The 12,404-nt window shown below is 51.5% G+C and overlaps 2 protein-coding genes across 4 annotated transcripts in view; one reads left to right on the forward strand and one right to left on the reverse strand.

Annotated features, from left to right (window-relative positions):
- TG (thyroglobulin) overlaps positions 1-12,404 on the forward strand; it is a 249,203-nt gene that overhangs the window by 224,923 nt on the left and 11,876 nt on the right. For all 3 annotated transcript variants that reach the window (XM_025450469.3, XM_049092761.1, XM_049092762.1), the window contains 2 exons: positions 4,417-4,598; positions 6,370-6,477. In XM_025450469.3, the coding sequence (XP_025306254.3) occupies positions 4,417-4,598; positions 6,370-6,477 (290 nt within the window). The remainder of the gene's footprint in view (positions 1-4,416; positions 4,599-6,369; positions 6,478-12,404) is intronic.
- Positions 1-12,404, reverse strand: part of SLA (Src like adaptor) — an 87,737-nt gene that overhangs the window by 70,818 nt on the left and 4,515 nt on the right. The window lies entirely within an intron of this gene.

Below are 12,404 nucleotides of genomic sequence, written 5' to 3' on the forward strand. Positions count from 1 at the left end.
GGTCCAAGAAGAGGGAGAAGATTTGGGAAGGGCTCCAGATAGGCATTTCCCTAAGAATAAGAGGACCGCCCTGTGGGTTTGGGGAGAGCTCTAAGGATCACCTTGGGGTTTGAAGCCGCATCATGGAGTTGGAGTGGCAGGAGAAGGAGCCAGTAGGAAACAGTGACTAGTGGGCTCTTTACTGGGGCCCCAGAGCAGGGTCGCCAACTCAAAGATACCTGGCAGATGGCTGCTCTGCCTCTCCGCGACCTGGACCCCCACTTTGGCAAGTGGCACCAGCAAGCCACAGTGGAGGACCCTTCTCCTGACCGTTCCTGAAGCAAAAGCAGGACGAGGCCACACCAGCCTCTCCACCCTTCATCCCCTCTGCTTCATCTCTGGCTCCTCCATCCTCACCCACAGCACTGGCCACACTGGCCTCCGCTCCTCCTCGCCTGGCTTCCCAAACCCTAACACTCATGTCCCTGAGTCTTGACTCAGCTTGCCTCCATGAGGCCCACCCCGATGACCCCATTTACAATTCCAACCCTCACCAACCAGCACCCCCAGTCCTCGTTCCTGCCCTGCTGGTCTTGCCCATGTCATATCCTTACCACCACCAAACTGTGTTGTTGTTGTTGTTTTTTTTAGATTTTATTTATTTACTCATGAGAGACACACAGAGGGAGAGACAGAGACAGAAAAACATAGACAGACAGAGGGAGAAGTAGGCTCCATGCAGGGAGCCCGATGTGGGACTTGATCCCTGGTCTCCAGGATCAGGCGCTGGGCTGAAGGCAGTGCTAAACCGCTGAGCCCCCCGGGCTGCCCCAAACTGTCTTTATGTCAAAACCCATCCTGTGTCCGTCAGGCTCTCAGCTCAACTGGAAGCCCTAGAGGGCAGAGAATTGAACTCGTATCATTCCCTGATGCATCCCAAATGCCTAGTCTTGCTCCTGGCAGGGGTAGACACTCGATCAAAATTTGTTGCATGAAGAGGGAATTGAAGGTAAAGCGTTTTTCATCATGACCGTCAACGCTGCAGGGAACATAAGGGCATTTATTTCCAATAATTGACTGGCTAGAGGAGAGCGGGAAGGAATATGTTATGGTCACCTGTGTGTCAGCCACTTGGCGATCATTCATTCATTGGATTCTCATGTCAACCGCAGCCACAGAGAGGAATATTCACTGAGCAAGTTTACTGATGGCAGTTGAGTCTCCTGAGGTCACACACCAGGGCCAGGCTCAGACCTGCGTCTCTCAAATACAGACCCCGTGCTCCATGCGCTAGGCCGCGGTGGTCCTAGGTCCAGGCCACGGTGAAGCCCTCCCCGGTCTGGGGGGTGTCCTGCAGGCTCTAACTTTTCTGCAGGGCATATTAAGGGCGGTGCTCTCAACACACATGCAGAGGACGTGCCGGTTCTTGGCCCTTAAGGAAGCCCAGCCTGTAGCAAACCCGCTTCCTCGGCGGATCGCGCCTGTAATTACAGCTTGTGGAAGTCGGGCCTTGGAGTCACGTGGCGGCCCGCGTCCCTCCTGCTGACTCTAATTAAACCAGCAACAGCATCTGTGCCTCGGTCCTGGCCAAGAATGAAGAGATGTGGCTCTTGCTGGAAACGGGCCCCCTTCACATTCCCACGTGCTCCCTGGGGCCGGGGACCACACGCCAGCCGTGTCTAGAACGTTGACCCGCCAGCAGGGCCTCGCCCCGGCCGGTCTCAGCCGGCTCAGAGCCCCTGAAAATGTGAAAGCAATCACAGTCTCATGGGAGCACAAACTGGGGCCCTTCCCTCTGGCTCCCTGGCTGTGGGAACTGCTTAGACTATTCTATGTTAGAGGCGCTTCTTCTAGCAGGGCCAGGGCTGGGTGCCTTGTGGTGGAGTTTCCAAAGTGCTCACATAAGGGCTCTACCCATTAGGTGGGGCCAGTCATTTTGCCGCCGTGGTAGGGAAGAGGGGTGCCCAGGGTTTGGCCCTATGACCAATGGGACCCACATTGATGAGGGCTCCAGGACAGGGCTTCCTTCACGCTTCTGGGCTCGGCACAAGATCGAGTCTACAAGTGTCTGGCAATGGTAACACGTAGGCTGAATAATGTGTAGATATCATTTCATTTACCTTCATGATGCTTTTATGAAGAGGGTAAGATTACTGTGCCCGTTTTACAGAGGAGGAAATGAAGGCACAAGGGAGACTCAGTCACTTGCCCAAGGTCACACAACTAATGAGGAGGCAAAGCTAGCATCCAGGCCCAGGTCTCTTCAATGCTGGGATCAGAACCCAAGAGGTTTGACTCTAGAGTCTCCTTGTGGCCTCAGGCCTGTATCATCTCCATGAAGGCCAGTGTCTTGACTAATCCTCTCTCCGACATGTTTATGAGCACCACCTGTGACTGGGTGCCTGGCACCACACTGAACCCTGTGCGCCCCTATTGCATGGTCGTTCTAGAGCAGTCGACAGGCAAACAAGAACACCATGTGGGATGGAGCATAGCAACTTGAGGGTGTGCAGGGCCCCCTGCCCTCCCGGGAACAGGGGTTAAGAGTACTCGGCATCCATTGCCCATGTGCCCAGAACTGTGCTAAGCCCTTTCGATGTTTGCTGTCTTGGAATTTGACACTTATTCTATGCAATTTCCCAATTCGAGTGGTGATTCTGATACTTCGGTGAAACAGGTGTGTGAAGTGTTTGGCAATAATTGGAGGTAGGTGCATGATTACTTGTATTTCTGTTATAAAATATCCCAAACACTCAGAAAAGGACAGAGAATAATATAATGCAACGGTTTCTCCCCTGGACTACAGTAGGTTGTGAAGTCAGGTCAAGAGATGGCAGGCAAGCATTTTGAACAGGCAAGTTTTGACTAGAACAGGGTAGAATGGAAACTGTCAGCCCTGGCACATACAAGAAGAGCCACGAGCATGAATGTCCTTCACGAACATTTTTTCAGGCCCCTGTGTGTGTGGGCATGTGTTCTGATCTAAAAAAATGTCTTTCTTACTATAGATCATGGTCCAAAATACTTGAAAGTCATTGATACAACGAACACTGTTGTATTCCCTATTCGTTTTTAACAGATATTAATATCTTGCCATATGTGCTTCAGTTCTTTTCCCAAGAAACACATGTTATAGATAGAATTAAAACGATGCTGGCCTTGCCTGCCTCTCCCCTCTCCTTCCCTCACCTCTCCTGAGCCAATGGACGATGGACAAGGCTCTGATCAGTTCTTCCCCCAACCGGTCCGGCCTCTCCGGGGTGAGCCAGGGTGAGGTTAGCCCCACTGGGATCAGCTGAAAGAATGGCTCAGATGGGAAGGGGTGCTTCCTGTTTGTGGCCACACCTGGAATTCTAATCGCAGGTCCTGTATGCTTGGAAATGTTTCGGAAAACGGTTTAAACATGCCAGGGTGTCTTGATAAGCCTATTGCGTTGTTGACATAAGAGCCTGGAAATATATAAACATGCATCACAGGACCAAGCAAGGGCCCAGGGGTCTGGACCTTACACCTGAGATGCTGCATCTCTGACCTGCCGCTGCCTCTTGTCTTCAGAAATGGGGAAACAGTCCTGGGGGAAGCAGGTGGTCCCAGAATGCCCAGATGCAGAGAGCAGGAATGTGGGGACAGGGAAGGAAGGAGGGAAGGGAGGGACAGAGAGAGAGAGAGGGAAAGCAAGCAAGCTAGCTAGCTCCACGTGGACATGTATCACCAGAGAGCCGAGAACCTTCCCTGACCACTCTGTAGAAACTAGCCCCCACCCTATCCCTGTCAACCGCCTCTGTTTCTCTTGGTAGCACCTGGACCCTGGTAAACTGTACAGTTATTTGCTCCTTTCCCACCTCCGCCCATCAGAACATGAGGTCATGAGAGCAGGGAGCTATGGCAGCAGGTGCCCTGCTGTTTCCCAGGCCCACACGCAGCTGGCTGGGGACGACGAGGATGCTCGTCAGTGGAAATGTGTGCAGGAAACATTTGAATGTTGACGGCCCCAGTCGGTGGATGGAACTGGAGTTAGCTCTCCTAACAAAACCAGACGACAAGCTGGCAAGGGAGTAAAGGGACCAAGCACAATGTGACCTGTACCAACTGGCCCTAGTGGCTCAAATTTATTGAGCACCTACTGAGTACAAGGCACCGCTTTGGGTACTTGACCCATGTTCACTCTTTTGGTCCTCACAGTGTCCCGACATGGAGGGTGCTCTGTTGTGTCGGTTTCCTAGGCACAGCCACCTGCTGGAGGTCACACAGCTAGGACAAGTGGAGCTGAGATTCAAACCCGGGGAAGCCTGGCTGACTCCAGCACCCCTGTGCTTCACACCACATCCCATCACTTCCCAGAGAGAAACTTCTAGACCAAGGGTTTCAGGGATAACTGAATCCAGCCTTTTAGAATCTGAGCATTTCTTTTTTTTTTTCTTTTTTTCTTTTTTTTAGCAATTTGAGGAAAGTCAAGGCCGGACCAGTAGCAAAACAGCCTTTTACCAGGCGCTGCAGAACTCACTAGGTGGTGAGGACGCGGACGCAGGTGTCCGGGCGGCTGCCACGTGGTACTACTCCCTGGAGCACTCCACTGACGACTACGCCTCCTTCTCCCGGGCCCTGGAGAATGCCACCCGGTAAGCAGGAGAGGGTGCAGGTTCCCGGGGCCACACGGGTGCTGGCCACAGTGAGGGTCAGGTCACAGATGCACACTGGCCTGTGCCGGGAAGGGATGATGGCCTGAGGGGCGTTGAGACCCCCCCTGCCTGGCTTGGTCTCCCCACCCGAGAATCTGTGGTTTCCAATCACAGAGTCACTAACTCAGAATAAAACTTAGTCCTGTCCCCTGGGATCTTGGGGACCAGAAAGGTTTTAATTTTCCCTTGAACAGAGAGCTGTTTGTAATCATACAGACAACAGCTATTCCTAGAGGCCCAGCCCCAGACTGGACTCTAAGAGCTCACAGATGTCCAAGTTCTGGACCCTGAGAGCCGCATACCCCAGCGAGGACTGGCTCAGATCTGAGCTGTTGAGAGAGCTCAGGGTTTGATGTTTGAATGTAGGTTTGAGGTTCAGAAACCTACATTCGTGCCCCAACTTTGGCTTTGAAGACACCTGTGCCCGGGTGCAAGGGCTGAAATGTGAGGGAGGGCAAGTAACCAAGGAAGGCTTCACCGAGGAGGCAGACTCCAGTCCCCCTCACTTAGCTCAGGCCCTCATTGCCTCCCAGCCAGGTTCAGACAGTGGCCTCCCTGCCTCCACCTGGCTGCCAGGGTGTGACTTTTCCCCGTAGGTCTGATCCCACCCTGGTCCTGCTCACCATCCTTCCTCTTCATGAGAGGAAGCCTGGCTGCCTCATGTGCCCTTCCAGACCCCAGTGGCTGGCCCCACCCCACCTTAGAGACCTTCCCAGAAACACTCTTGCTGCCCTCCAGACTCAACAAAGGAGCTCATCTCAACAGCCAGAAAAGAGGGGTGCACAGCCCCTCCTCACTGAGGGACCTCCACGGCTGTTAGCAAGTGCAGTTGTTACAAAATCCCTCTGGGGTGAGTCCCCTGGGCCTCATTTCTCAGATGAGGGGAAGGATGGTCAAGGAGATGTGGGGACCACTTGCTGAGATCCAGAACCTGATGGGCTCCGGCCGCCTGAGGTCTGTGGTTCTGACAAGGCCTGGCGCCTCCTTCAGCACACAGCTTGAGCAGCAGCCCACGCACGACCCACGGTTGCAAGCTGGTGCTTCTGAAACTTGTTCCCGTCACCCCTAGACGGGGAACAAACGTGGAGCTTTGGGAATCTAGAACAGGGATCTCATCCTCCTCACTATTGACATTCCAGGTAGATAATTCCTTGCAGTGGGGTCCGTCCTGGGCATTGTCAGATGTTCAGCAGCACTCCCGGTCCCTACCCCCTTAGATGCCAGTAAGAACCTTTTCCTCTCCAGCTGTGATAACCATTGTCAAATGTCCGCTGCAGGTGGGGGTGTCCTCAGTTGAGAGCCATCGGTCTAAAGGCATCATATGCATGAAATATCCTGGAGGGTATTTCCTCTGCCTTCCTTCACAATGTACAATCATTTTATGTCCTGCGCCATGGTACATTGCAATTATTTTACTAGAAAGTGTTTTGCTCCCGAGCCTTTGAAATTGATGTTCTGGGAAGATGCTTGCCTCCACGGGTCTCTTGTGTGATCTGGGCTGGCCATAAACCAGACTGGACCGTGTGCCAGCAGCGGGACACTAGGCAGTGAGAGGGACACTAGGCAGTGCAAGGAGTTTGTGTTCTCTGCAGGCCCGTGCGGAGGGGCCTGGTGGTCCGGGGGACCCTCGCCTGGAAGAAGCATATACCCGGGACAGTTGTCTCTAGAATTATGCATAACAAAACTCCCTCCTCTGTCCTCATTTAACCAGAGATTACTTTATCACCTGTCCCGTAATCGACATGGCCAGCCACTGGGCAAGGAGAGCCCGAGGAAATGTCTTCATGTACCATGCTCCCGAAAGCTATGACCACCGCAGGTAAGGTGGCTGTGCGGCCACAGCGGGTGTTGGCAGGCGAAGAGCGTCAGGCAGGGCTCCATGTGAATTCTGTGACCCTCAGGGAGGCAGAGGACAGAGGGCGGGACTGAGGTCCAAGTGCTGGCTCAGTGACATTGGACTTGGCATGTAGTGTCTGAGAAATGGGTGAATAGTGATATCCACCCCCTCTCACAGTATTGTTGGGAGGGCGGGCAAAATAGCAGATAGAGGGGGCGCTTTGGAATTCTAACATTAGCTGTTAATGGATTAACCTGGCTCGGGGAGGAGGCTTCTTTATTAATCCTACATATTTACCCCTCCAAAACCTGAGCACTTCGCTTCACTTAGGAAAATGGCTTTTTCAAAGTATAAAAGTTTTTTTTTTTTTTGCAACAAAAGGAAAGTTTTGTTGACCTCTAATCTATACACCATCCCTACTTCCAAAATACGCTCTATGTACTTTACGATAAAAGTCTCAGGTGCAAAAAACATAATCACAATGGAAATAGAAATAATAAGCAAGTGAAAGAGAGCCCATGATAGGCAAAGGGGCAACCAGTGGGCTCAGAAGGTAGCTCTGCTTGTTCCAGAAGCCAAGGACAAGAGTAAAAAATAAAGAACAATGGAAACAGAGAGGCTGGGTGATGGGGGACATGTCTATGTCTGCCAGGGGGAGAGCAGGGCCAGGAGGGTAGTGGGGCAGATGGATATCAGGGCGTTAGAGAGGACTGTGGGATCATGTGCTCTACTTTGCCATGACCTTCCAGTCCTGAGCCAGGCCCCTTCCCAGCCGGGCCAGCGACTTCCCACATAATCTGGTGTGACTCCCATAAATCCCATCAGATGAGTTACTTCGGATTGGAGCTTCTTTGGCAAGACCTAATGCCCGGCCAAGGGTGGAAGATTATGTGGTGTCCTGATGGTTAAGCATGCTTAGATTACAGAAGGTCAGGGGTCAGGTCTCCAAAAGATGCCAGAGCTGTTTCCCTTCTTTCTGAGACTGGAAGCCAGGCCTGTTGTGTTGAGCAAGACTATCAATCCCCTACATGTGTGGTCTGTTTTTCGGGCAACAGGGAGATGGGTGTGAGAATGCCAACTTTAGAGCCCCACCGCCTGCAGGCTGTGCAGAGTTGGGCAGGCTCCTTTGCCTTTCTGATCCTCAGTCTCCTCATCTCCTAAACAAGGATAATAGTTTCCCTTGGCAGGGTTGGCATTAATAATATCTGGCACATAAATTATCTGGCTGTTACAGGGCTTTAGCCTGTGTTACTCTGCAATGGCATTAAGGGAACTCTTGCAAACATATATAACCTCTCATTATAATTGAGCAACATCCCTATAATGGGCTGAATATGCCTAAGATGCCACATCCCAACCCTGGGGATCTATAAATGTTACCAATAAGGGGGCTTTGCGGATGTGATTACATTAAAGACTTGACCTGGGAAGATTCTCCTGGTGGGTCCTAAATGCAATCACAAGTGTTTCTACAAGAGAGAGGCTGGGGAAGATACTTAAAAGTAGGGGAAGGCCACAAGACCATGGAGGGAGACATTGGAGTGATGCACCCGTAAGCCAAGAAACACCAGCCAAGAATCCACCAAACTCCATCAGATTCTGCAGAAGAATCTACAAGAGCTGCAGGAGCAAGAAATGGCCTCTCCCATAGAGTCTCCAGAGGGAGCACGGCCCTGTCGACACCTTGGTTTAGGCTTCAGGAAACCGATCTGGGGCTTCTGGCCCCCAGAAGTGTGAGATAGTAAATATCTGTTGTTTGAAGCCCCCGAGTTTGTGGTAGTTTGTTATAGCAGCTATAGCAAACTAAGACAGTCCTTAAGGCATTCTAGTGCCCCTCAGCACCCATTATTTACCTGGTTCCCCCTGATGGATTAATCAGTTCATATAACACTTGCAAGAACAAAAAATCTAGAACCCTAGTAAGGTTGGCAGGCTTGAAATGGTCATTGCTATGGGACAGTTGAAGAGTCTGGGGCTCGAGGGGTTCCATGTGATTTCCCCAAGGACGAGCAACAGGTAGTTGTAGAGCAATGACCCACTCACACCTTCTCTGAGCCCCCAAACTCTTTCCACTAAACCATACAATCTTTCTGTCTCTCTGCTTAGAACTATTTATAATTCCAACCCCATTCACTTCCCAGATTCAAGCAACTGTCCCCACGTTGTCAGAAGGAAAATAAGTGAAGGTTCTGGTAAGAAGGTATTTGGAGAGAAGGGACAATGAAGAGAGTGATGGTTTGGGTGGAGATGAAAGGAGCCCTAGTTACCCAGTGGCCACCCACGGCCCAGAGGCTCGGCATGGGGAGTTGTTTGTAGAATAAGCCTCAGCCTTGTCTCCCGAATGCCAGGGCTCCCAGGATTCGCACCCAGCACAGGATTCTGGTTCTCCCCCTTCCTCCCTTTTAAGGCACAGATTACAACAGGTCTGATGCTCTTGCAGTAAGTCCCTCAAAAGCCTTAAAAACTGTTCACATGCTGGTGGCCTCCACAGTATACAGTGGCAAACCCGGAAAGGCATCGATCTGCTCCCTGAGGACAAGAATGATCAAAGCAAAACAAGACAGAAGGATCCGTGTGATTCCAGCCAGGATCAATAATGCTTTCACCCCACCCGTATTAGTCTCCTGGGCTGCCGTAGCGACCTACCCCATGCCTGGTGGTTTAGAGCAACAGGAATGAATTGTCTCAAAGTTCTGGAGGCCAGAAGTCTGAAATCAAGGTGTCAGCAGGATCATGCTCCCTGTGCAGGCTCTAGGGAAGGATCTGTTCCAGGCCGTTCTCCTAGCTTCTGGTAGCCTGTGGCACTCCTTGGCTTGTGGATGGCCCTCTTCCCTCTGTGTCCACATCTCCCCCTTTCATCCCAACACCAGTCATATTGGATTGAGGCCCACCCTAAGCCCTCATTTTAACTTATTTTTAAAGAAGGCCATGTTCTGAGGTCCCAAGGTTAGAGCTCCAGCATATCTTTTTTAAGGGATACCATTCAACCCATAGCATCGCCCCTCTCTCTAAAGTAAGAGTCCTGCTGGTGAGGCTCCTGTGCACGGCAAGGGCCCAGAGTGGTCTGTTGTCAGACCTGGGAATAGAGTCGTCCTCGGAAACGAGCTCCTGGAACATTCTCCAAATCATGTGTCCAGTCTCTCATGGCTTGTTTGGGTTTCTCTGCTGCACCCCTCTGGGGCTCCACAGACACGGCTCCATTGTGCTGATCCAGGGTCCCCACCGCCCCCACCGCCTCATGAAAAGAAGCCACACTCATGAGCCAGACCCTCCCAAAGTTCCTCTTGGGTCCTCACAGTCGCTGTGCCTGAGGACCCAAGGACCCTCCTAGCACAGAGTAGCAGGTGCTCAGAAAGTCATGCTGAAGCCAATCCAACCACTTCATATGGCAGGTGGGGAATGAATCCTTTCCACTCTGCTTTGGAGGCTCCTTGGGGATCAGTTTTGCCATCTACAAAATGGGAACAAGGGAGGTAGGCGAGATCAGGAACACTAATTCGTCACTGGGCTCAGTGGCACCCTGGCTCCAGGGCCGTGGCAGGTGGAGAGCAACATCCTCTATACCTTAGAGCCTGAGCTCCAAGTAAAGCATCGAGTTAATGAAGCCGCAGTAAGTTCAGTCACCGGTAAGTGACTTGCAGCTGTCACAATCTACCATTTGGGAGGACAGTGATGCTCAGAGGCACTCAGACATTTCTCAGGCAGAGCTGTTGCTATGTGTTTGGAGGCAGGAGGTATCCTGGAGACAGCAGACTCTCTGGGCCAACTGACTCAGTTAGAAACCCAACGCAAGTCACTTAGCCTCCTTGGTGACCCCGTTTCTTCGCCCAGCATGATAATGGCACCTGCTTTGGAGGGTCACTGTGATAATGAATTTGCACACAGAATGAGGTCTGGCAAACTGCAAGCACTGAGGTCATCCTATTATCCGGGCCCTTCAGAGCGCCTTCTTGACGGCCCTCTGTGTCTATGGCATCTCCCCCACCACGGTCATGGGAAGATGCCATCCACATAGTAGACGCTGAAACCAATGAATGAATCATGGAAACTAGCCCATTTAATCGTTGGCAAGTGTATCCTTTTTGCCTGAAAAGACGTCTCTCTCACTCTTCCCTGGAGCTGTCACACCTCTCATTTATTTCTGGCTCAAACCTACGGACTTAAAATATATGTGCCTGCCGTACATTTTCAGCCATCTGTCTTGTAGCTCCATTTCTGTGAGCATATATTAGCTTTCCTGGCATAGCAAGTGCACAAAAACGCAATAAATTACCACTTTCTTAAGACTCTTGTTAATTGATCCCAGCATAGATAGCATGGTCCTGTCACTGCACCTGGACTCTAGATGAGATTTTCATCCTTGAGATTGAGGGCCAGCCTCTGCGAGGAAAGGGTAGGTGGAGTGGATGGGAGAGATACAAAGACACTAAAACCTGTAGTGTGCAAGAAGGTTCCATTTTAAGGGTTAGATTCAAAGAATCACAGAATATGGAAGATGGTTTCACCTGACTCCTTCGTTTTATAGATAAAGAGACAAAAAAAAGTTTGAGATAAAGGGCCAGTCAGTGGCCGTCTAGACCCAAACCTTGTCACTTGCCCTCTCTCCAGTTTGTTTGTTTTTTCTTCAGTTATACCCTTTGAGTGTCTACCATGGCTAAGTCCACTTACTAGCTGTGTGACCTTGGGTAAGCTGCTTAACCTCTCTGGGCCTCAATGCATACTCTCTTATACAAGGGGAAAGTAATAGCTCTTGTCCCATAACATGGCTAGAAGGGTTCAGAGGAACAGTGCCTGCATTTAGGGTATGTATGTGTGTGTGTGTGTGTGTGTGTGCCTGTGTGTGTGTTCCTGTGTGTGTCTGTGTATGGTTGTGTGTATGTGTGCAAGGAATACTGGGCAGCTTTGGTTTCCAAGGCTATTGACATGAGGATAAAACTTACCTGCTTTCTTTTGCTGAGCTCTGTTCCCTGGGGAAATTTGGGGCCAGTTTCCTCCGTGGTTACTACCTGTAGCTCCCTCTGTATCAGGAAGAGGGATTTTCAACGCTGACTATAATCTGGGGATTCTCGACCTGGCACTATTGGCATTTTAGGCGGCTAATTATTTGTTAGGACAGGCTATCCTGTGCATTGTGTGTGATGTTTGGCAGCATCTCCAACCTCCATCACTCAATACCAGAAGCACCTCCATAGTTGGAACAGCCAAAAATGTCCCCAGACATGGCCAATGTCTCCCAGGGAGGCAAAATTTCCCTGTGGAAAACCACTGGTGGATTCCACCAAAGTGGAGGTTATTACTAACAGCACCTGAGGAAAGAGGCAGCCCCTTTCCCAGACTTGTCCCTCATCAGTGCCGGACTCATCCACCTGCACACGCTGCCCCTGGCCCTGTGGGAGCCCGTCCAGGCAGACCGTGGTGCACCAGGGGAATGGAGCATGACTGGTGCTGCTGTTACCCAGCTGACCTGGAAGGCTGACAGGCCTCTTTCCCCTGTTCACACCCGCAAGGCTGTGAACTGTCCCCTCCCAAGTCAGAGGCCAAGGGGGATCTCCAGGCTGGCTCTGTCTCCAGGCGCCACTTCCTGAACTCAGCTAGGATGCTTCTCTCCCTGCCAGTCTCCTGCTTTGCCAACTTGTAGATTCTCAGTTGACTTCCTTCTCTTGAACCAGCCCCTTCCGAAGGACACAGTGGTCCAAGTGTCTTCTCGGGAGGAGCCCTCACTCCATTCTCTGCAGCCCTTGGCCAAAGGACCTCCAGACCCTGTGGCCAGCCCGGGTCTGGGGGACCCTCCCTACAAGCCTATTCTGGGAGCTGGGTCCCAGCAAGTGTGCAAGGGGACACTGAATGACTCTCCGACGTTGCCCGTCCTTAGATGGCTCTACCTAGGTGCACCACTTACTGCATACCTC

The sequence above is a fragment of the Canis lupus genome, chromosome 13, assembly GCF_003254725.2.
Source record: "Canis lupus dingo isolate Sandy chromosome 13, ASM325472v2, whole genome shotgun sequence".
In the NCBI taxonomy this organism is placed as follows: domain Eukaryota; kingdom Metazoa; phylum Chordata; class Mammalia; order Carnivora; family Canidae; genus Canis; species Canis lupus.